Source organism: Dermacentor andersoni, chromosome 1, assembly GCF_023375885.2.
Source record: "Dermacentor andersoni chromosome 1, qqDerAnde1_hic_scaffold, whole genome shotgun sequence".
Lineage (NCBI taxonomy): Eukaryota > Metazoa > Arthropoda > Arachnida > Ixodida > Ixodidae > Dermacentor > Dermacentor andersoni.
In genome coordinates, this window is record NC_092814.1 from 127,776,011 (window position 1) to 127,801,599 (window position 25,589).

The 25,589-nt window shown below is 45.4% G+C and overlaps 1 protein-coding gene and 1 long non-coding RNA gene across 3 annotated transcripts in view; one reads left to right on the plus strand and one right to left on the minus strand.

Moving 5' to 3' along the window:
• LOC126544137 (MAM and LDL-receptor class A domain-containing protein 2-like) overlaps positions 1–25,589 on the minus strand; it is a 115,864-nt gene that overhangs the window by 65,753 nt on the left and 24,522 nt on the right. For both annotated transcript variants that reach the window (XM_055062003.2, XM_072287079.1), the window contains exons 3-13: positions 24,383–24,660; positions 22,234–22,315; positions 21,535–21,690; positions 20,979–21,176; positions 19,295–19,389; positions 14,649–14,742; positions 14,248–14,403; positions 8,749–8,887; positions 4,665–4,776; positions 3,594–3,681; positions 2,221–2,373 (exon numbers count right to left, since the gene is read on the minus strand). In XM_055062003.2, the coding sequence (XP_054917978.2) occupies positions 2,221–2,373; positions 3,594–3,681; positions 4,665–4,776; positions 8,749–8,887; positions 14,248–14,403; positions 14,649–14,742; positions 19,295–19,389; positions 20,979–21,176; positions 21,535–21,690; positions 22,234–22,315; positions 24,383–24,660 (1,551 nt within the window). The remainder of the gene's footprint in view (positions 1–2,220; positions 2,374–3,593; positions 3,682–4,664; positions 4,777–8,748; positions 8,888–14,247; positions 14,404–14,648; positions 14,743–19,294; positions 19,390–20,978; positions 21,177–21,534; positions 21,691–22,233; positions 22,316–24,382; positions 24,661–25,589) is intronic.
• The window catches only part of LOC129380584 (uncharacterized), a 114,678-nt gene that overhangs the window by 39,809 nt on the left and 49,280 nt on the right, over positions 1–25,589 (plus strand). The window lies entirely within an intron of this gene.

Consider the following 25,589-nt stretch of genomic DNA (forward strand, 5'->3'; position numbering starts at 1 on the left):
CGATAACCGGATGAAGAGGGTGGTGCTGGCGTATGCGCGATTGGTCCGCTTTCCCTTGCTTAGCTTGCGATAGCTGGTCGAAAATCGCAGCGGCATGCAACGGAAGCTTAAGAATGACGCTAAAACGGATCCTCAGCGAAAAAGAGTTGGCAGAACGAGGTAGTAAACGTGCCGAAAGTGCTCGAAAACGTGACAGGGCCACGTTAAAAGTTTTATTAGACGCAAATAAACCCATGCTCTCCGGCATGTGCGAGTAGCCAGTGCCTGAGTGATCGGCGGCAGTCATCTTTTATTCCTTTCGGAAGGGGGCAGCCTGCGGCTATTCAGAAAAAAATTCAGTTTTGTTCGGCATATTAGCGCATCTTTAACGCGTACTCGTCACTTTAACGTAGCGAGTTCTTGCGGTTTTGTGACGTCGTGTCAGAGGCAGGTGAGGTGGGTTCAGCCCGAAAACTTTCAACCAATAGCCGAGGGCTAATGGCGAAAAGGCGTCGAATCAGAAATAATTATTTTTGTTTTTGTTCGGTCAAATCACGCATAATCAGTCTGTACACGTCATATCAGATGTGGAGCTATTGCGGTTTTCGTGGCGTCGCGTGACAGACAGGTGAAGTGGGGGTGATCCAAAAACAGCGCACGTTTTAACTTTTCTATTCCAAATCTGCAATCAGCCCTCTACAATTGGTCAAAAACGTTTTGACCAATTGTAGAGGGCTGATTGCAGAATTGGAATAGAAAAGTTTGGAATAATTCTACGTTATAGCGCCCCAATAACTATTTCTGATTTGACGCCTTTTTCGCCATTAGCCCTCTGTTGTTTACCAAACGTTATCGGGCTGCGCCCAGCTCGCCTGTCTGTCACGCGATGTTAAAAAACCGTTGACGCGAGAACTCACCGCGTCAACGTGATGTGTACGCGTCAAAGACGCATTAATATGCCGAACAGAAGTGAATTTTTTTCTGAATAGCCGGAGATTGCCCGATTCCGAAAGGAATAAAAGATGACTGCCCGTCCATCGCTCTGGCACTATAGCTACTCGGAGCTGCTGGGGTGCATTGATTTATTTGCGTATTATAAGCTTTTTGCATGGCAGTATAACCTTATCGAGCGCTTTCGGCACGTATACTACATCACTCTGCCAACTCTTCTTTGCTGAGGATCCGTTCTTGGGGAATTTTTAACGTTTCGTTGCACGCCTCCGCGGCAAGCTAAGTAAGGGGAAGTGGACCAATCGCAGATGCCGGCATCTCCTTATTCATCTGGTTATCTACTTTCACTGCGCTGGCTCGGCCTCATCGAATCCCTCTCCACTTGAGCGTATTCCTCACCTCTTCTCAGCCAATTAAATAAGAAAAGCTCTGCTCGATGCAGAGATTGCTATTCACTTTGAAAGCAAAAAAAGAAAACGACCTCCAATAACATAGGAGCGCGTTTGATTGGGCTTTTCAAAAAAAAAAAAAAACGCAGCGGGTTACATAAGTTTTACGGCCGGAGATTGGAATAACAACATATCGGAATAGTTTTGTGTTATAGGGCCCCCTGAGTTGCGGCACAAACTGGATTTCAGGAGGCAAGTTGCCTAAAGTCTTTCTAATTGAGGTGGTGCGTGAGCAGCGCACTTTGAGCGCACACAATTATAAGTAGGGGGGTAAATTCAAGCCGTGATTGTTTTGGAGCCCAACCGCGTTAATGAACGACAAAAAGAGGAATCAAGGCGCCTGATTTTTGTCTGTCACGACGGTATATTGCCATCAGATAATGAAGCCAAGGAAAGCATACAGGAAGGTATTTGTCGTTTTAACTGAAATGTATAAATGAAAAGGTAAGAGGAAATCAAAGTGGACGAAAAAACAACTTGCCTTGGGTTGAAGCTGAACCTACATCCCCCCCATTAATAAGTGTTAAAAGATGGAATATAGACACAGGAAATTCTAGGCTTCATCCGCGAAATTTGAGCAAGTGGCCTGAAGTTAGCAAATAAAGGCGTCATTAGCAAACACATTTTCATTTTCTGAAGTGACTGCTGAAAGTGTCGCCGGTATATCTGCCACGGCATCAGAATCCAGACATTTGCGAGGCTCATATTTTCCTTGTATTCTCGCAAAATAAATTGCGCAATACTAAACGGTTGAAGCAAAACTGCAATGTGCAGTGTGATTTCTATTAGACGTTTAAGTACTTTCACCGATAAGAGAGTATACCGAAAAAGAAGCGAGTACCGTCATCGGACGACAGAGTGTGGTCTAGAGACGGTTGCGGGACGTCGGTGTTGAGGTGTCCACCACGCAGGAGCCACTCCCAGGTTCTCCGCTTCCTTATCGAGTTCGTCCACGTACAGGGGCCTCGCTCGAAATCGCAGCTTAGTCCCCTCTCTGCGCACCAGGAGAAGAAGCCGTTGCACGTATACCGACAGCACGAATCATCCGAAAGACCAATGAAGGCACAGTATATGTTTCCTAGGTTTCCTTTCTTCTGTCACTTTTCAAGAAATGTATCTTGCGCCACAAAGTATACCTAGGAAATCTAAGCACCAACTTGCCCAAGAAGAAGTCCTTTTGGCACAGTATATGGCTAGGGCCATAAAGACGTCGTCAATAAATATATTTAAAGAAAAGACACGTAGCTCGCCCCAATGTTGAAGTCATGACCGCCTGAAGTAGATAAAATGAAAGTTGTGGGAGGGCCCGTCTTTAGAAATCGCGTATACTTTTCTGGTGATGAACAATTGCGCGAACTGTCGCAACTTTTATATCCCTGAAGGCCAAAGTAGCAAAGCTCACTGACACAAGAAAACAAAGCTTCATGCAATCTTGTCCAGATACTATCACCTCTCCTTTTCGTCACCCGCACGTGGGCTAATAATTACCTGTGATCTCTTCCCCAAAAAGTGCACGCTATATTTTTCTAGAACTGGAAATATAATAATGAGGAACAGATAGGCAGCTGTGTGATTAGTGATTGCGATCACACTTACGGCCGGTCAACCACGAAGACTATCTATAGACAGACAGGCTATGCTGGCGAGCACGGAGATAATGCACGGGAACCATGGCCTGCATAGAGAAGCCTTAAATCTTATTAGCGCGTACACTTGCCTGATGTCCTGATGCCGTGAAACATTTAACGGCGAGCTCAAACTCGATAGGGCCGAGGTTCATTACGCTTTTGCTAATTTATTAAGGATCTATTCGCAACGACGCGTACCGTTACTATGATAGCCCGCTCGGTCTATACACGCGCGCATAAACGCTGCAAAGCTGCAGTATTGCAGCGGCAGTGGCGCGGTCGTACCATCTCATAAATCGAGCATTATTTAATGCGCCACAAACAAACTTGCGTGCGCCTTGCCTGTTGCAGACGCTACCTTCTCTGGGGTGTGGTGCTATGCCGGGAAGTAGAGGCCCGTTGAAAATGCCACAATTACACAGGTTGAAGTTGACACCAGAGAAGAAAGAGCGAAGTAACACGAATGAAAGACCTAAAACGGTAGTTATGGAATTTTTTCGTTGAGGAGTGAAGTTTGCAGAAATGTTAGTGTGCACAGAAAAAAAGAAAGAATCTTATTCTATCTTTCTGTAAGGCTTCCACTCACGTTCCGAAGGACATGCACCAAACGTCAGCGTAACATCGTCAACGGCAATCAAGGCGTCGGTCAGAGAAGCCTCCAATCTATACTGGTGCTGGAAAAAGAAAGGGTGGGAAACAAATAGTAACTTTAAGCCATGGAATCTAAACTACATAGAACTTAGGACCTCTGTATTGCAACTCGCAAAATAGTCATGTTTTAAAACTGTTTTTGGTGCTATGTTAGCACTGTAATCAATGAACCGGTCATTGGGTGTTTTCTTTTAACGGGTAAAATAAGAAAATAACGGTTAACAGACCTTGACTCCTCGATGAATGCGCAAAAACGTATGACGAAAGCAAATTTATTCCCTTTTATGCTGTCCCCACGACGTTCTCGGTGGTTTTTTTCCCCCAACAAGTCTCTGCGCAAAATACAGTTAGCGTTGATATTGACTCGTTTGTAAGTAGAATCTCTTTTATAGCAATAACAAAAAGAAAAGCACTGACCCGCTACGCGTCATCACATGAATTTGTGAGAGTAAATTTATTTTCATGTGGACACTGACTTTTTCTGGATTCTTCTTGTTCTGCTTCTTTAGCGCCTTTTTTAGTTAGACACATCCTTGGATTGTCCTACATTTCAGTAGCCATATCTGCAATTTCATCACAGCTGATAAGCGCCGAAAGCATAATTCCTATTTGCGCATTCCGGTCTTTTACCAAAGTGACAGGATTATCTATAAACGAAACAGAGAGAAGCTATAGCAGGAATAATGGCGGCGAGGTATAATGGGTTAAATCAGTCTTTAGCCAATATAATAGCAATAATATAGCAATGCTCCGTGCATATTAAATGTCTTACGACCAGCTGCGATTCCAAAAATCTATGTTCAAAGGTGACCTTCCATATTACTCTCAAGTTCGGATCGCAAGCGAAGTCTAACGAGCAATCCCTTCCCCAAAGGGATTAGTCGTACAGCTATATTTCAGTCTTCAATCGCCAACTCTTTATGGTCTCTATCCATGTTTCGTGCTTCATAAAGCGCGCACTCTACAGTACGCGAAAAATCATTATCACGGTGCCACGAAAAAATACCTGGTCAGACGGTAGCCACACTCGAATGACTTCCGGCTTCCATGCGCGCTCGAGCTCATGCGTGCTCGACCACCAGGGGTCTCCCGACATGGGCGACGCGGTCAGGTTGCAGCTGCGAGAGACCAGGAGAAAACATGCATTGGACAGCGAAGTTAGCCTGCTAATTTGTTATACTGATGGACGCTCCCTCCTTGTTTGTAAGCAAAACTTCCTTCGCCAAAACATTTTTCAAAGAATATTTCAGGCAGGAATGGCTGAGAGTCCTGTTCAGTGATGTGTTTGCCATTATTTCTGCCGACATTTCTTCAATTTTGTGCCTCGATAATTGGCATGCTAGCAGAGCTTATTCATCGCATGAAAAACTCTTATTCTCATTTTAGGTGCTTTTACAGAATTTCTTCACTGAATCAAGAACATTTATTAGCCTTATAGTTGCGATTGCCTTTGATGGTGCTCCGATGCCAGGAGGACGCCGTACGCCAAAGGGCTGTTTTGCCGGCACCATAAGCTATATGACGTAGGGATCGGCACGCACCCCCTAGCGCAGCCGCAAAACTTAGACATCGCAGTGTGGCGGAAATCAACGACTTTCGCACGACTGAGCTCTATTGCGGATCGCAGTCCTGTTGCGCAGCGCACACAAATAGATGGAATATACAGGAAAGATCTTTAATCATGCTTAGGAACGTGATCGAAACAATTATTTCTTAACGTTCCTTTCCCTTGTCTCTTCCATGTGACAAAAAAAAAAGAAAGAAATGGGGCGCTGCATATAATGACACATTCGACTGGTCGCTTCAGTGCGTTCTGGGCAGAGGTACTAAGGTCATGGAAGGTCGCTTTATAGCTGTATTACGCACGTGGGCCAAATAGGGCTTATCAAATATCATCATCGATATTCGAGCCCATTCACGCTGGCGGTAGAGCTTACAGTTGCTGTCTACACGACCTTTGAAGTGCTGCCGGATCAATCTGAAACGGCCACTCGAATGTGTCATTAGTAGCGCTTTGATTTCGTATTTCCGAACCTTGGGATTGTAACGGCCACCCACCAATGCATGAGAATGGGCGCACATGCTTTTTTTCATCGCTTCGCAATAATAGTTAGAACCGCCCTCTAACCAGTACATGTCTTCGTGATTCGCACTTGGGAATAGTAGCGACAAAGCCAGCATCCTGAGTTGCAAAACATGTAGACCTACCTGATATCTATCTGCTGAGTTACTAAATATGTAGGCCTTCCAACAGTTATATCAATGCGTGCACATTGGTGTAGCCAACTTCGCTTAGCTCTTTCAAGGTTCACCGCATATCACAAGAACACATACTGAGATAGTAAGACTGGTGCTCATTTATTTTTATTTCTTGTTTATTGCTATATGTACACGGTTGAGTCATGCGAAATGTTTAGATAGTAGCGGTGGAAGACAGCTGCAGTAAAGCTTTGCAAATGTGACTTGGTCTATAGCTCTGAGATTATTAACCCCCTAAGTCACAGTGTCCACATTTTTGGACTCGTAGATGCAGGCGTAAAGTGCTTGAGAAATGACGGGGACGAAGAAAGAGGACAGGTGTTGTGTCCTCCTTGTGGAGGCAAATTTTTTTTTGCCAATCCTGCTCAGTGGAGGCAAGGAAAAAAAACACGGAAATCAAGCAGCAGGTCAATTGGTCTTTCTGCTTACCCGCTGTGTGTACTTCACATCTAACTGCAGAACTGCTATACATAGGCACTTTACTAGAGGTACTACTGCACTGGCGGGATGTTTATGTGCCGCGTTCCGTCATCATTGGTGAAGCAGCAGTTTTTCGTTCTTCGTTATGCCTACAGCCAATATTTATCTTGTACATTTGGTATGGGCTGGAGAATAAAATATTTTTATGAAAGAAATGCAACTTACTGACTATGCATCAAGTAGAAATCAAGGGGCTATAACGTAAAGCTATTCCAAACTTTTCTATTCCAATTCTGCAATCAGCCCTCCACGATTGGTCAAAAACTTTTTTAGACCACCCCCACTTCGCCTCTCTGTCATGTGACGTCACGAAAACTGCGATAGCTCCCAATCTGACATGACGTGTACACGCTGATTATGCATCATTCGACCGAACAAAAGAAAAATAATTGTTTCTGATTCCACGCATTTTCTTCATTAACCCTCTGTACACACTGATTATGCATGATTCGACCGAACAAAAGAAAAATAATGATTTCTGATTCCACGCCTTTTCGCCATTAACCCTCTGCTATCGGTCAAAAGGTTTCAGGCTGCACCCACTTCACCTGTCTGTCGCTCGACGTCACAAAACCTCGAGAACTCATCGCGTCAAAGTGACGTGAACGAGTTAAGATGCATTAATTTGCCGAACAAAACTGGATTTTTTTTTCTGAATAGCCGGAGACTGCCCCGTTCCGAAAGGAATAGAAGAAGGGCGCCGCCGATCGCTCAGGGACTGGCTACTCGCACATGCCGGAGAGCATGGGTTTATTTGCGTATAAGAAAACTTTTTGCGTGGCCGTATAACGTTATCAAACCCTTTGGGCATGTATGCGACATCGCTCTCCCAACTCTACTGTGCTGAGGATTCGTTTTAAAGGCAATTTTAACTGTCAGTTGCACGCCGCCGCGATGTTAGACAAGCTACCGGAAGCTAAGTAAGGGAAAGCGGACCAATCGCAGACGCCGGCACTTCCCTCTTCATCCGGTTATTTATTTTCAGTGCGCTGGCTCGCCCCATCGAACCCTCTCCACTTGAGCGTGTTCCTCGCCTCTTGTCAGCCAGTTAGATAAGAAAAATCGTTCAATGTAGGCAATGTTATTCATTTTGAAAGTGAACAAAAGTGTCCTCCTGTAAACGGGGAGAGCGTTTGAGTGGGCTGTGCAGGCGACACTGCGGGTCACCGCCCGATGCTTGCGTTGGCGGTTACGTAAATTTGACGTATTAGAATAGTTTTACGTTATAAGGCCCCTAATTTTCTGCTATTGGGAGCACTCATTGGAAAAAGCAGCAATGATCTTCAAACCACCTTTGCTTTCCTTCAATGGAGCCTCCATGCACCACCTTGAAATAAAATTATGTGACTTTGGCACATTTATTGACAGTGCATCGTAATTCGTTACTCAAGCGGTTAAATGTATTTTTGCTTAACGTCCTCATAAGTCGTAATATTTAGTGTATTCTTTTTCTTAGAAAGCTAAATACGCTCCACTAAAATGGGGATATGTTCGAGCAACATGTTTAATGATTCTATTTTTTTTAATGCTCCTCTGTTCCATTCGTTTGTCCACCAGTAGGTAATATTGTGCACTCGAATTTAGATCTCACGCAGTGACGATGAGCTAAGCCTACTACAAGCAACTATAATGTAGTATGGTATCAGCACTTAATGAGGCATAATGGGTCAGCTATAAGGTATCAAACATTGCTAGGCCCGGGGAACGAGCGCACTCCAGAAAAGCTGCTCTAGAGATATCGGCAGTTGGCAGTTTTATCGGCCAGCGCTAGGGTAGATGATATTATGTGCACGTAAGTGCAACGATTTCGTAATGAAAATATGTCTGGGCAGAGTCTAATAGAGCGTTTTTTTTTCTTTTATGGTGGATTGCTTCGTCCTCTCAGTTGATCGAATACTTTAAGTGCCATTTTCCTGCTGATTGTAGCTGATATGTTCCTTTTATTTCATATAGAACTTGTTCGCTGGAACATTTCATGACATTTCTGACACTCGATGAGATAAAGCTTGACGTAAACAGCGATGTGCTTAATAAGCGTGATAAACAACCTTAGGTAATTGTTCATGCGCTTTGTTGGAAATAACGACGTGATACGTTTTGAGGCTTGTTTGAAGCTTAATGACAGTATATATTACTGAAATAAAATTACGGCAGTGTTTTACCGCTTTACTCGCACGACAAAGACTAACCGGCACCGTTCTCTGGGGCCAACACGTTGGTACTTGTTCACTTCAGCAACGACAGACAGCAGTGACGCAGGCAACGGCGACGTGGTTGGAGAGCATTGACCGAGAGTTGGCCTAGCAAATAAAGGCAAACAAAGGCGCGCTGACCAACACAACGTGCCGCACCTTCCAGGCCGGTTGAAGACAGCGAAGTGCCAAAATATGAGGCAGGCGCCTCCCACCCAGCTGGCGTCCCACGTAGAACTGATGAGCACTGCCTTCGCCACGGACTTATGATCCCTGTTTTCAGCGTACACGAAGCCTCCTACAACACAAGACAGATTTTTTGACAAGTTTCGAAACAGTGCCAATTTTTATTGTCAGTCTTAACCACAGACACAAGATGGCGAATATATATATATATATATATATATATATATATATATACACATATATATTGCGAGTTAGAGAATCGCACGCGTAATGCGAAGACGTGGGATCGTTGCCCACCTGCGGCAAGTTGTTTTTCATCCACTTTCATTCCAATTAATTTATCATTTCTTTAATGCACTCAGTAAGTACAAGTAATTCCCCTATGCTGTCCTTGTTGGCTTCTTACGATATATATATATATATATATATATATATATATATATATATATATATATATATATATATATGGACTGCGGATAAATTTCAGCCGCCTGCATGAAGTTCTCTAATGTGCTCATTACGCGAGACTTCTTGCGCTTGCTACGGTGAATAAATACGCATGAAACAAAACAATTCTCGACGTTCTTGACGCAAACAGTATATACCGAGTACTTTACAAAGTTTGCAAAGTTTGTTTGGTTGTTGAAAAAAAATGAACAATGGCGAACATCAGAAGTAAAGTTAGGCAAGCACAGCAAAATTTTAAAAAACAATAATATAGTTGATACAATGATACTATTAAAAACAAAGAGAAGCACAGACATGCAGCAAGTAATGTAGTGGCCGGATATACCTTACACTTAGCCATCACTAAAGGGTAAAAGCAGGTCAAAATGAAAAGAGCGTCCATTGGTGCTATGCAGGAAGGCCCGAGTTTGGCAAAGTTCAAAGACCTGCATTCACAAAAAACTCTTACGCTAGAGTTGTTAGTAAGATATACATAAAATAAAATTTAGTCAATTCCGACGTTGGACATATCATTAGCGAAGACTGATGGCCAGTGGTAAAGCTCGCTTACGAAAGAAAAGCTTCCTGAATTCGGGCCCTGATCTCCGCGAGCTCTGGCGACGCCCTCATGAATGAGTCAATGGCATCAAGACATAAAATTCAAACCCTCGGCACCCCTCCGTTTTCATTATCTTATCTAAAGGTTCACTCTTGGGTTATCATGCCGTGGATGTTACGTCATAGGCGGCCGAAAAAGGAGTGACGTGGTCAAACTGTCGGTGCCTTCTTTCGTTTGTTTACGTTGCACACAGTGCATATATATATATATATATATATATATATATATATATATATTGTTAAGAACGGCCTGCTGAGGTGCAAGTTTTGCCAGCCAGGTGCGAGAGCGGCGTCGACTTTTCCTGGAAAGCCACCGTCAGCCTCTAGCCAAACGGCGTCACTAAGTATACTGTGTCCGGAGGACAATGCGCCGCGTACTCGACGTTCGTCGCGGGATTGCCGAGAGGAGTTCGACGAACCAGGCTTTGTGACTGAGTTCCCGAGGGAACGTATTTGGAGGCCCCGTCCCACGCACCGTTCCTGACGTAAGCCCCGAGTTCTGCGAAGACCGTCTGCCCTCGGTGGGGTCCGTGAAACCGGTGCGGAAGCGTGTTCCGGACCGTGAAACCGGTGCGGAAGCCCTCCCGCTCAAAGGTGGCTCGTCTACTAATCGAATGTTTCCCTCACCTAGGAATCGAGGAAGGACCGAGTGTTTATAAACCGCTGTTGTGCGGATGCTCAGTGTACTTTCGCTCGCAACTGCAACGTCCTTATGTAGATACTGTAAATAAACCCATATTCCTCGTTCTCGATGAGAAGCAGTCCTTCCCTTCAACAACGTCCTCAGCGTGGATAAGTTGGACGACGGCATGGGCCAGCTACCATCTAATTCATGCCCGACTCCAATCTTGACAATGGGTTACGAGCGGTGGGATTGACCTCCCAATCCTTACAATTTATATATAATGTCCGAAACCACGCCCGAGACGCGTCCCAGAAATGTGTGGCAAGTGGCTTGCGCCGTGCGTGTATACATCTATAGCGGAACATTCACGGTATTGCGACATTGCGATATTGCATTGATAACAATAAGCGGCACTGGCGCGTAACATTGTCGAGTCTTCTTTGTTTGAAACGAGGAAGCGGCGTCCGCAGGGTGCGCTCGTGTTGACATGTACGCGGCTTTATGTCGGCATTTTATTGTCTGCTGCTTTTGCGTGTTCCGCGCTATCTGTTCACTGACTGCCATCGAGGAACTCAGGCGAACGAGAAACTCGGGGCCTCCTGCATAGCCGCGATATTGTAGCGATGTCTTTCACTCGATTCTATGCAACTCTTACTATTCTCTGCTCACAGCCGTCTGATCCAATTGATAACGCGGACGGAGCGTCGCCCTTAACCCTGACAAAGAGCGAAAAGTGCGAAACGGCATATATAGTAACGGAAAAGGCACGGCTACAAAGCGCCGCCCTGGCTGCTACTCCACACTTAAAGGGGGATGGGAAGATAGGAAGACGAAAACAGGCTGGAGTAAACATGGGCGCATAATTAGAAGGTATTCACTCTAGGGCAGCTATTTTGTAGCGATGTCTTCCGCTCTATTCTATGCCAATCTTATCATCCACCACTCACTACCTTCTAATCCCGTTGATGACCCCGGTGGGGCGTCGTTCTGACCACTGACGACGCGTGAAGAGGCATTAGCATCGGAAAAGGCATCGTTCAGGCACGTACCCAAGGGGGGGGGGGGCGCCCCCCCCCCCCCCCCCCCGAAGTTAAGATTCATTACCCCCCCCCTCTCCGCCCACCCCACCACTTCTCACACACATTCCTAAATCGCAGCCAAATCAATGTTGAGACTTGACAGCTATTCAGCGGTCAACGTTTTGTTGCCTTTTTCACTCCTTTTGGATGGCGGTAGTTAACGGCGTCTACTGGGATGTGAAGGCCAGTTTCCTCATCAATTCGGTGCCCGCGCGATTACCTCGACATGCATTCAGTTCTATTCAACGGTCACGCGCATCGTTGCTGCTTCGTTAGTTGAACCTTCTACGTCTCGACTGATCTAGGGACCAGGAAAGGGATACAGTTCGTGGTCAGCTGGTCTGTATGCACGTGGAACGAGTTGCGGCCAGAGAAAATGCCAATTGCGTTTAACTTTTCTTTTTGTTTCATTATTTCCTCGAGTGACGGCTCACCGCGACGCTGACAGATCCTCAGAACCATATATCCGTGATATGGGTTAAATAAGGTGGAAAATAAAATAATGCGATACAGCGTTCATCATCGAACCCTGCAACAACCCTTAAACTCATAGGCAATATGACTGTCACCCGTTAACTCGTCTGGTTTTTCCCTCATTGTACAGCACTTTTCGTGCTAAATTGGCAGTTGGAAAGAAGAGTCTCAAGGAGTTCAGAAATTTACTAAGGGAGATTTACTAAGGGAGAGGGCCGAGACAACAGCCAAAGAGGAAGGAAAAGCGAAAATTAACAATTTTAGCCATTCATTATGTAAATATTTATGCATCAACATCTCTTTATTTAGAAAGGAAACAGAGAAGACGCCGCCGGAAGTGTAGGACAATTCCGTGTGTTCTGAATGACGCTTCTACAGTTATCATTAGAGCCGCCTAACGTAGCTACTTCTCTGCTCTGCTTATGTAGGTGTTTTTCTAACCTTCCGCGGTGGGCGCAGTACGTCTAGAATCGCAGCTTCTTGCGCCATGCGCGGTTGTACGCGTTTGGCGGCCACGCATCGTTACGTAACTTCCCAAATAACAATACGAGTCGGTTGTGACACTTGTTAGAGCAGTAAAGAAGGGATCCAAAAGAACTGCGATTGTTCCGCGAATATATATTTCTGTATAATTAATCCAGAGCTAGTTCAAAAAACGCTGCTATAGTCGGATACAACTTAAGTCTGCAATGAAGCCCCGCCCACGCCCTCATAACCGCCCGCTACTTTTCCTCCGGGAGGCTGCAAATAATTCGTACTTCAAACTTTTTCTGTTACCCAGATAAGGCGGTAATTACAAAAGTAAAATTATTAGCGCGTAATTTTGTATGGTTTCATTCGTCTATTACAGTGGAATGGCGAGAGCCTAATTCTTTATTGAACTGGAATAACGTGCTTGCTTCGCTACAACTATTTGTTGTAAAGTTTCACTTCAGTTGGCAGTGAAGTTTCATGAGTAAAGCGGGTGCAGCAGTGAAATGAAGTGCACCGCAGACTTTTGAAGACTCCATAATTATGTCCGTGCCTTTTTCACACCTCATTGCTTCTGCCGATGAAAAGACTCTTTAAGAACAGCAGACGCTCCGGAGGTGTCAAGTACGATGCCATTTTGAAAAGGCCGTATGACGACGATTTTGTTTGCTTCTGTGATTGGCTGGCAGAGTAACCTAACTCCGCGCAGTCCGTGTGCCTTTGTTGCCAACTGCTGTTTTTTTAAGTTCTATTCAACTAAAGTAATCTTTATTTTACACTTTTGCTTCTTTACTTGCTCTTGGCAGTGTTCTTTCTGCGCTTCTTTCCTGCGCGAGTCCAGAACCACGTCAAATGGAGAGAGAGAGAGAGAGAGAGAAAAAACATTTATTTGTCATGAGATTGGGTACGAGGGAGACACCCAATCTCATGTCAAATAAATGTTTTCTCTCTCTCTCTCCATTTGACGTGGTTCTTAGTTTGCCAAGTAAAGGAGAGGTGTATCGCACAGGCGTACGTGTAAAATACACCTTATTTCATTTCTCTTTTGTGGGTTTACGCGTTTTTATGGCGAATGGTGGGCGTTATTCAAATCCTGGGTACGTGCCTGGCATTGTTACAACATCGCAGCCTAGGATGTCAAAGTTCTTTAAGTGAACCTGTACAAATTTCTGATTAAACACAAGCGCAGGAACAATTATCTCTGCCTAGGCCGCATGTACAGTCCGAAAACACTTACCTACAACGCGGCAGTGGTAGGCCCACTGTAGCTGGTAGCCCTTCTAGTAGCTGCCTAGCCGGTGCTAGCTTGCCTTCCCGTACGGTATAGGCTACCTAATCAGCTTGGGCGATATACTATACGCGAAGCCATGAAAAGCGAGATGCACGAACAGCTCAGGCTCATGCGTATCAGAAGCAGTATACGTCTCGAACCAGGGCCCGTGTTCACAAAAAGCTCTCACGCTAGAACTGTTCATAATATCAAATACCAACCAATCGTGATGCTGGACATATTATCAGCGATGGCGACCGGCCAATGGCAAAGCGCACTTACGAACAAAATGCTTTGTGCATTCAGTCTCAGGTGTTCCTCCGGCAGAATGCTCTTAATGAACACCGGATCGCAGTTCCCGCGCTCTAAACATGCCTACAGCCACCATGGTGGCTGTACAGAAGTACAATCTGAGCAACACAATGCTGCCACTTCTGTGCTGCGAAGCGTTAGGAAAATCTGGGTTCTAAAGCGCCAAGGCTTCGCACCTTCAGACGTGCCGCGGGTGTGGTCTCGATGGGGAAAGTGCGGCTCCCCCCAGTGGAGGTCACTCAATCTCCATTGGCCAGCGGCGCCCGACGGCTCCGGCGAATCCGTCCAGTTGCACAGATGACCCCTGTCGAAGTCGCAACTGATTCCTTTTCCTGCGTTGAGAATATTTCTCTGGTGACTGGCAGCGCACAGCTCAACGCCAGCAATCAGCCACTCCCATCTTGAAAAGAAAAAAAAAAGATATCTTAATACCAGGGTCGGTCTAAGACAGGGTGTGGGGTATACTTAGAACAGTGAGATGAATTGCCGCGTTAATTTCAATGCTTAAAAGCAATGCAAATGATTAAACATTAGGCGAATGTGTATACTCACAGCAAACTGCCGCTAATGGTCTAACCTTTCTGGTCCCCGCATGCGTAAACCTCGATGTCGTCCACGGCACAGTACCACGAGATGTTCGAAGCATGTTCGACGTAGCAACGAAAGTGAAGCTGCAGTTGCAAGCAAAGAGGATTCACTTAGGTTTTTGTATACCGCGCAGAAGTAATTCAACAGCACAAAGCATGCGAGCGCATTTTACGGTCACACTAAAGCATCGCGCGTCTCGGACGAGAAATGACTCCAAATGATGTCCGCTTTTGAGCTTATAGAAAGTTGTTATTGCGATGGCAATTATGCGGACACTCCAGGCGCATTTTTGTCGTCGCCCTCGCCGCGATGTTCCGTATAAAGTCCAAGGGCGATAACACCGTCGCCGTGCGTCGTATGCTGTATGTGCGAGTGAAAGCACGCGAGGGAAGCCGGCAATAGCGACTCAATCTGGCGCACGCGAAGGAAGAAAGGGGAAAGCAAACGCACCGTCATCCGTCGCGCGGAAGGTCGTGGGTGGAAGGGAGGAAGGGGGGCGGCGTTAAGGGATGGTCGATTCATTTTTCATTCGGTTAATGATTCATCGTTCGTCATCTTAGCCTTTAATCGATTAATCGCTGTCGATGCAGGGTTTTTCATCGATTAATTGATTAATCGAAATTTTCGCGCGGCACTCTTAAAAAGGTCGAAGAGCAGTTATCTATTTTTGTGAGATCCTATTTTATGGTTTGAGAGGTGGAACCAAGTTTAAAACACAAGTGTATGAACGCTTGACAAAGGATAATCTTTCAATTGTTAGGAATTAAATATAGCCGGCACTAGTGGCATTTGAAACGATAAAAAGTATACGTTACAAAATGGCACTTAGTGCACAATTAAATAAGATACATGGCTCTAGTGAATCCCTGTACTGTACAGTTAAACAAGAAATAAGAAAAATGGCAAAAGTGAAAGGGGAAGTCCAATTGAAGTATACAAGGAATCGTGATATGCACAGGCGAAAAGGAAATTACTGGTCTAGAACTTTAAACCCCATGCTCTTTTCTACAGAGCGAAGGAATGTCAACTGGCTGGGATATTTGTGTGAAACCGACACCTTCTTTGAATGGACACGCAATCAGCGTGCGAGAATAGACGCTTGGACGCTATAGATTTGCTGGAATCTACACGAACCCCCTTGCTATGTCAAATACATGCTCCATACCGGCGCGCATGTTGTGCCACGTCTTTTGTGCACTGGGAGTGGCACTACGATCAACGACTGGGTTGCTATAGTATGGCTTGAATTGCGAGGGTATTTCAAGCCTCCGGCTTTGGGCGGCGTGATGGCGTGTGCGGCGTGTGCGGTGTGTGTGGGGGTAGGGGAGGGAAGCGCTCGGCTCGACCTCACTCAAGGCTCGGAAGAACAGTCGCTCTACCACAGCTTCACAGTCACTGCCCCTGCGCCGTCATTCCAGTACGATTTCAAAATTTTCGCGCCACTCCTGTCAAACTCTTGAAAACGATTAATCAAACAGGTCTAATCGATTAGGTCGATTAAATGAAAGCTAGGCATCGATGAAGATTAATCGTTTTGCAGGATACATTCAATCGATTAATCGATTAATCATTCATTAATATTACCAACACTAACGACGCTGTGCTCCGGCAGCAACTGCGCATTTCGCGACCGCGTGCAAGGAGAACTGACGATCGCGGCTCAATCTCGCGCGCCATATTGGGGGCGAGCTCCACCATTGGAAAAGCTGGCGCCACCGTCGGCATGACGTGGCATGAGGGTTCACGTGGACACAGCGGCCGCGTCGGCTGCTTCGAAAGTGCCGAAGCGAGCTGAAAACGAAAGTTTAAAGTCCCACCTGCGCCGCGGTTCTGATTAGGTGGTGAGGCTTTACTGCCTTGGTTGTGAACTTGGCAACACCTGAAACTACTATAATAGGTAGTGACTGCCATTGGAGACGTGCAGCATGGTAGGCTACTGCTCGGTGCCGCAGTGCCGGACGTACGCAACGGAGCCCGGTGTCAGCCTTATTCACACGTAGCCGCAGGGCAAGGAGCTGCGTGAAGCTTGGCTGGCGAAACTTAGAACCGGCAGACAGCCATCGGCTACAACTCGGGTATGCAGCAAGCACAGACGCGAGGAAGATTTCTGCTACGGCGCCGGGACTGCGCGATGTTCGGTGAGTAGCAGAAAACTCGCACTGAGACGCTCGCCCGCGCCCGCTACCCGGCTAATGTCATGACGGTTTGGTCTATGAACTTGTTTATGCTAGATACTGGCGAGTTCACTGGAACGGAAAGGGAGCGGGAAGACGCACATTAAAGAAAGGCATGGCATATGGTCATGTTTGTGTTATGAATTAATGCACTGGATTACGAAAAAGAAGCAGAAGGAAATCGCACGCTGAGAAGACCGATAAACATACAGTGGGACGCAACTTGAGAAATAATTTTGAAATGTCAAAGAATTTAGAAGACAAAAAAAGATTGAATCGTCGCGACGGCACATCACAGTCGCCGTAGGCGTCGAAGTCTCTATAACGAAATTAATTTTGAACTGTTATGATAGCGTCCACGCAACAATGGTTGCTAGTGTACTGTCAAATGCTCATATGCTGCGGCCTAAAGCTCACGGCACGGCGCGAAAACGCGTTCACAAAACATTGCAAAACATTGCAAAGCAAAACATTGTGCGCGGACATGCATGCTGACGCGCAGTCGGTCGCTGCGAACCCGTGCGATCGCTGCAATGAGGCTTCATTCTCTTATGTCCCATTTGTTTACACAGACAACCCACTATAAGAACATTTTTCACACAGTTTACTTTCAGCGTTTGCCTGCCTTGCACGCAAGAAGCCGGTTCTGGAGACTCCATCGCGGCGACCGCACGCAGTGGCGTTCACTGTACGTATTCGGTAAAGAGATTGCGTCTGTAAACGATTCTGTGCTTTCAGTATGCCCCAGATTGTTATATCGATATGTTATATCGCTACACGATATGTTATATCGTGTAGCTATCCGCTAATTTGCTATCGCAATCGACGTTTCTCATTTCGGGCGAAACTGCGACTTCTTTATTAAACTTTTGTTTAACATATGATAATGTGTGCAGCGCTGCTTTCACTGGCGCTACTGTGTAGGTGGAGGCCACAGAAAAGTGCGATTTTCAATTTTACATTTAAAATTACATTGAATATACACGGTGTACCAAAAACACATACGCGTTAGCACAAAGCAAATGACTGGCCGTAATGTTACTTTTCCATATATTCTTTGTTTGATACTATATTTAACACAGAGGCAAATCTAGTATTTGGCACCAGGGGTCTGTACTAGATGTAGTGAATATATATGTTTCTACGAGGAAGTATATATATATATATATATATGTGTGTGTGTGTGTGTGTGTGTGTGTGTGTGTGTGTGTGTGTGTGTGTGTGTGTGTGTGTGTGTGTGTGTGTGTGTGTGTGTGTGTGTAATCAGCCTGGTTACACCCAATGCAGGACAAAGGCCTCTCCATTACATCTCCAACTACCCCGGTCATGTACTAATTGTGGCCGTGTCGTCCCTGCAAACTTCTTAATCTCATCCGCCCACCAAACTTTCTGCCGCCCCCTGCTATGCTTCCCTTCCCTTGGAATCCAGTCCGTAACCCTTAATGACCTTCGGTTATCTTCCCTCCTCATTACATGCCCTGCCCATGCCCATTTCTTTTTCTTGATTTCAACTAAGATATCATTAACTCGCGTTTGTTCCCTCACCCAATCTGTTCTTTTCTTATCCCTTAACGTTACACCCACCGTTCTTCTTTCCATAGCTCGTTGCGTCGTCCTAAATTTAAGTAGAACCATTTTCGTAAGCCTCCAGGTTTCTGCCCCGTAGGTGAGTATTGGTAAGACACATCTATTATACACTTTTCTCTTGAGGGATAATGGCAACCTGCTGTTCATGATCTCAGAATGCCTGCCAAACGCACCCCAGCCAATTCTTATTCTTCTGATTATTTCTGTCTCATGATCTCTCTCTCACACACACACACACACACACGTATATAGGTGTATGTGTATATATATATATATATATATATATATATATATATATATATATATATATATATATATATATATATATATATATATACTTGGCCCTTTGACCATTGCAGTTTGAAAAGTGGTAGCCCGCATATAAATAAGTATGTTCGTTATTAACAAAGTGGCCTGAATTAACCATTTTGATTTATAATCGTACATGGTTAATGCAGTAAGCAGTTGGAAGCACATGCTCGACAAGTCTAGTTTTGTACAACGCATGTTTTGTGGGATCAAGGCGAACAACTGTTTTGTCTTCGTAAGCTCGCTGGCATCGAAACTGGCTTAGAGATAAAGCGCCTATGACGACGCCATAGGCGTTCTTGGGATTTCTCACAATTGTGGTTAAAGCCTTGCATATCCTCTACGATCTTGTAGTGCCTGTTTCTACGCTAGTGGATGCTTTGTCGTGTTTCTGTTCAAGTTTGTTGGTTTGCTCTGCACGATACTCGTCCTATTACACCGACTTTGACATGGAAGAATAACACTTTTACTTAAGGGTACCCTGTATGAGGCTAAAAGTTAGTTTTATAGGCCTGAAAGAACGCAGGGTAATGGAGCACAGTGCGAAGCTGTGCTAGAAAATGACCTCATAATTGTCCGAAGCAATGAAGCCGACTTCAGCTGGCATCCAGGCACCACTTATGAGAGAGTTGTAGTCGACACCCCAGAGCCGTCCTATGTCTGCAAAGACCGGAAATACAGACGAAGTACGCATGTCAGTGAATCATAAAACAAATTGAGGAACGCATACGACATTCCCAACACCCCCTGGCCCCATTATATTCCCCACCTTACAGCAAACATTTCGAAGGTGCCACTTACAAAAGATTCCAAAGTAAGGATCACAAAAGCAATCGAAATTTTACTCCCTACTGCGGCCTTGTACTAGAATTATTCTGCCAGATTAAAGACTTCTGGGGCCCTATAACGTAAAGCTATTCCAATCTTTTATTCGAATTCCCTGACGTAAAATTTACGTAACCGCCAACGCAAGCATCAAGCGCTGACTCGCAGAGTTGTTTGAACAGGTCTGTGGAATGCTCTCTTCGTTTATAGGAGGTCACTTTTGTTTACTTTCAAAAGGAATAGCAATGGCTTACTTAACAAGTTTTCGTTATCTAATTGGCTGACCAGAGGCGAGGAGAACAGAGAAGTGGAGAGGGTGCAGTGGGGCCGAGCTAGCGCAGTGAAAGTAGATAACCTGATGAGTAGGGTAGTGCCGGCGTCTGCGATTGGCCCACTTCTTCTTGCTTAGCTTTCGGTGACTGACAGAAAATTGCGGCGGCGTGAAACGGAAGGGTAACAACGCAGCTAAAGCTGATCCTCAGAGAAGAAAATTTCGCAGAGCGATGTCGTGTACGTGCCGGAAGGGCTCGACAACGTTATACTGCCACAGAAAAATTTTGATTATACGCAAATAAATGCATTCTTGCCGGCAGCTCCGAGCAGCTAGTGCCAGAGCGATCGGCGGGCAGCCATCTTCTATTCATTTCGGAAGGGCGAAGCCTCCGGCTGTTCGAAGAAAAAAAATTCAGTTTTGTTCGGCATATTGATGGATCTTTAATGCGTACACTTCACTTTGACGCGGTGAGTTGTCGTGGTTTTGTGACGTCGCGTGACAGACAGGTGAAGTGGTCGCAGCCCGAAAATTTTTGACCAATTGCGGAGGGCTGACGGTAAAAAGGCGTAGAGTTGAAAATAATTATTTTTTATTTGTTCGGTCTAATCAAGCATAATAAGTGTGCACACGTCACATCAGATGAGGAGTTTTCGCAGTTTCCTGATGTTGTGCGACGAACAAGCGAAGTGGGGGTGGCCTGAAATAAATTTGACCAATCGTGGAGGGCTGATTACATAAATAGAATAGAAAATTTTTGAATAGCTTTACGTTATAGCGTCCCTGATACGTGCGTTTGGTATTCTAGCTGTAACTGGACCGTGCCTTAAAGTGGCACTGAAATACTTATTGAACCCCGTAATAATACGCACCCCATCTCTAGACAATGATTAATTCCTTAAACAATCTAGCGAAATATTATTCCATTGAACGCACCTACAATCGTTTGCCCTCTCCTGCGACAACGCCACAGGGCTCACATTTATGCCGGACATTTTCAACCTGCATTCCTTTCCGCCAAATGTCCATAGCGGTGGCCCAGATGCCACGACCCTGTATGCTTGAGGCGGCGGTACACTATACCGCCCTCGGCACGTAAGGACGCAAACATGGTGTCACAGAGCCTGAAGGAGCAACGCGCACGTCCACTCACCGGGCAGTTGCCTGTCGCTTGCCAGTGCGGAGCCCTTGCTCAGCAAAAGCTCGAGTCCACTGTGTTGGTTTGGTGCTGGGGCAAAGTAGAAGAACCGGATGCACCGAGCGCGTTCTTCTGCAGACCCGCTGAGCATCGGGGAAGTGAGAATTTTCGAGGTCACGGTGTTGGCCGGGACCAGCAGGCTGACGTAGCCACCTGCGGAAAAGACCGTATAAAATGCAAGCCTCAGAATAAGGGAGACACAAATAAATAAATAAATAAATAAATAAATAAATAAATAAATAAATAAATAAACTGAAGATGTGAGAATCATGCCATATGGCGAGGTTAAACTGCCATTAGACAGTTCCACACACAAAGAAAATCTGCCACATTGATGGAATATATGATAAATCTGTACCAGGTGGCAATATGTTGGCCATTCCAGCCTCGCATATAAAACATCAAATTCTCATGAATTTTAATACCGGTGTCCGTTTTTAAGTGTTTTCCGTGGCGTGTGCAAAAGCACACAGTGGTGACCACTCCGATTAACGCTCTGCCGCGCGTGTACCCCGTATCGTGTCGGTGGTGTGGTCCAGAGTTACAGCCTTGTTCCTGCTCGCGGAGCGGCCCGGCGGGATTCTCGTCCACTTGTTACTGCTGCCGCCGACTGCGTTCTCGTAGCCGCACACAGATCGGTCGAACGAACACGATCCGTCCAGGGGATCTGCAAAGAAAAAAAAAAAGGAAATAAGAAATTTCAAAGGAGGCAGCATTTACATATTTAAGCTGCCAGCGCAACCCTCTGAATACATGTACTCATCGTTGAAAATCTGAAAGTCTTGAATACGCTACGCTAGCACAGCAGTCCACAGCGCTCTGAATAAGGAAAAAGCTGAACGCTGACACCAAAAATGAAGTAATACGCATTTTCTGAGCGCATTCATCGTCAGGTCTCGAAGCGATTATGGACCGTGCCTCTCTACAGCACGAAAATAGTATTTTTGTTTCTAAATATAAAATTAAATGTGGCCCCTGCAATTTTGCATGCAGAAGTCGCGAGTGCGCCGGTCGCAAAACACACAGGTGACAAAAGTTACGCTCGAGCTATTGCATTTGCAGTCACAACGTAACTCTACTGCAATTAAACATTCATACAACATAAAGGCACTTAGCGTCCACACATGAATGGCACAATGTGCGACTTTCAGCCTAAGTGCAGCAATTGCAAAATGGACCCGTAGTGCTTCCAGACAAGCAAGATATTTACCTGTGGGGCACGATCCGCTGGACACGCTCAAATCATCGACACCGACGGATCCATTGGTAAAGTGCCAAGCTCGAATCTCTATCTGCACACAGAAATGAACAACTTGAACGCGACTGTATTCATTAGTAAGATCGTGATGAGGGCTAGTTGGTTCTTATCTAGAACTGAGATTAAAACACCGCGAATAAAACAAGGACACGAGGAACAAATACCACATACAAGCGCTGACTGCCAATTGGAAATTTATTTGACATTATCCAGCCATTTTATACCTTTTTTCAGCATAGGCATGCGTACACCAGTCGCAAAAACATCTTCAAATCAGCAACGTCATAATATATCATCAAAAAAAAAGCTATTTCTTTTTCCGACAAGGCAAGAGAGGGCACGCTTACACATTTATCTCCTTCCTTTCAAATGTAATAAGCCTCTATTATTTCTCTTTCCCTCTTACCTCTTCGTTTCCCTACGATTTTTTTTTTTCAAATCTGGAAGTGCAGTGACACCTGTTGCAATGTCCTGCTAAATGACTCCCATAGCCTTTTTTTAGGTTACTGCTGTGCTGACGAGCTCTTTCATTGAAACAATGTACCGTTTGACCTATATATATTTTTCCGCAGCTCAACGGTATCTGATAGATAACGTTTCGCCTGCAGTCAGTGAAACTGGATTTATTATTTGTGGCGCACAGGGGCCTTTCGCGCGTTTTCATACGATTACATATCGAGGACAGCTTACACGGGGCACTGAAAAGCAAATCAATATTATGTCTACTGGAAACTTTCTTTAGATTGTGTGCCGACTTCTTCAAGTATGGCACCACCTGCGCTTGTCTCTTGTCTTTATGCTTTTCGTTTTGTGATGTTTTGGAACTTATTCTTGTCTCTTTCTGCAAGATGGCAAGATTACAGAACGCAGCCTTTCCCAGTTCTGTAATCCCTCCAGTATGCCAAGCCATTCGTAATTTCCTATTCGTAATTTAATGATCAACAGTCACCTTGTCTCGGTTAATAGATACCAGAGTCTGTGACAACACATGCGTCTGCTTTGAGAGTTCAAAGGAGGCGCTGACACGAGCATTTCATGTTTGAGTCGTTTTTCTGGATGTCAAACCTGCGCTATAGATTTAGTTTTCTTTTTAAAACGGCCAATTTGTAATTCCCAAAGTGTAATTCACCGATTTGACTTTAGACGAAGGTCTAGCTGAAAAGCAGAAATGCTCTCCTTAGAAAACTGGTAAACTAATCCGAAAGAAACTGATTGCATTTCATAGAAAAGACGTTAAATATCAGTGATCATTGGCGTAGTTTTCTTAATGCTCATAGATGTTTTAAAAATGAGAAAAAACGAAAATTTCGGAATATCACATAACAAATTAACTCCACAAAGAAAATGTATATCAACTTAGAGAGTGTTTAAAGCGTGCTACTCTATGCTCTAAACTTGCAGTTTGCATAAAGTACATTCTTCACGCAAGTGAGTTTTGCAAACTATTTATTTCCAATACAATATAATTTTTTTGGGGTCATGTGCAATGCGGCCATATTGTTAAGTTTACACGGCATAGCAGATATCGCTTAGAAAGTCATGAATTATAAATACTCATATGTCCTTCATGCTGAATTACACTGAACATTGAAAACTTGATGCTTCAAATTTTTCTGAACTTTTTCATTCTTTAGAAAATATTCAAGGAGTTAAATTAATAGTCTCGGCCCATAATCACAAAGCACTTCGTACGCCACAGCTGTCCGTAAGAGCAGGTCCTGGTCGATTGCGAGAGCGAACATAACATTAGCGAGTGTGACCGGCTCATGAGAAACAATTCTTACGAAATTAAAGCTTTGTGAATTCGGCTCCGGCTCCAAATATAAACTAGAGTGCGACATTCATTTTCAAATACAAATACTTACATTACATTTAGTTCCCTTAGCCAACGAGAGGATTTATGCGTCGCACATGTATTCGAATAGAGAGGCCAGCAACTGAAGTTCACTCGCCATGGCCGTGTACAAGCGGAGCCTCAATGTGTGCTATCATGAATGCAGGCTCGACAGACACCGTTCAGCCTCATTTCTCAGCCGCTGCAGCCTCTGCAGACCAGTGGTACGCAGCGCCCGCGCGACCACAGTGGTAGTTCCTCTCTCACCTGCATGCTACCCCGACGGTCCTCGTAGTAGAGCACGTTGCGCCAGAGCTCCGGATGCGAGGACTGCGCCCGGTAGAAGACGCGCTCCTTGTCGGCCTCGTCCCCAAACCAGCCGGCGTCCAGCTGGCGCGAGGCCATCTCGACGCGCGGCAGCTTGAGGCCAGATACGTGCACCCACGCCGAGAAGCAAAAGGGCCCCGCGGTCGACAGCTCCAGCTGGGCCACTGACTCGTACCAGGAGTTCCTCGAGAACTGAGCTCGGCTGTACCAGCCGTCACCTGCGCCGACGGGCAGCACGTGCATCGCGATCAAGTATGCAGGCGGAAGAATGGGGAGGGCACTGAGTTGGCGCTCGTATCAGCGGCAGCGTTTACAAAGCTTTTCCTTTGTAATGGCTGTTTGCGATTGGCCGGCCACCTTCGCTAATAGTATGTCCAGCATCAGGATTGGCTGGAGTTCGCTCCTCCGAACAATTCTACTAGGGCACGTTGCCGGGCTAGTTGGTGTGTCCACTGAGAGCAATTCTAGCCGTTTTCTTTAATGCGGGCCCGCATTGTGCCCACAGGAGAATAACTGTTCGACGTGTAGGTAAATATTAATTAGAAGCCAATAATTTCTCCCATGATAGCGATGCATGTTTAGTCAGAACAGCTGTAGTGACGCCATGTGCCAGAAAACATGTGAGCGGAGCGAGCGCATATGTGGTCTTAAAAACTGCACATATGGCCTATGGTGCCGTTAAATTTTCCCTAACCGCTCTATGGAATATCGTCAGGTGGTAGTGACGGTGAAAAAATCAGCAAGACTGTGAATGGCGAAACTAGTGTATTATTGGGCGAGCCTGTGCCTTCAAAACAGGCTACACTCAAAGCACAACTATAGCTGCGAACACAGTCGGCGATCGTCGAAAATCTGATCAGTGGGTCAAGCGCGTCAGCTTTTATGCATGAGCCATCGGACGTTATAGAGTAATCGCTGGTGCCCGCGTGTCTACCAGAAAGTTCTACACCATTCGCGTCGCGCATACACGCAATCAGATTACACAAGGTCCGGCGACAACAGACAGCGGATAGAACGATCAATTACATTTCAGAAACTTCCTATACATGCAGGTGCGTCCTGCGCTGAGCGAGAACATTTCTTAGACGATGAAACGCGGTCATTCCATAAACAAGTACACGTGTCAATATCAATCATCGGTGTTCAA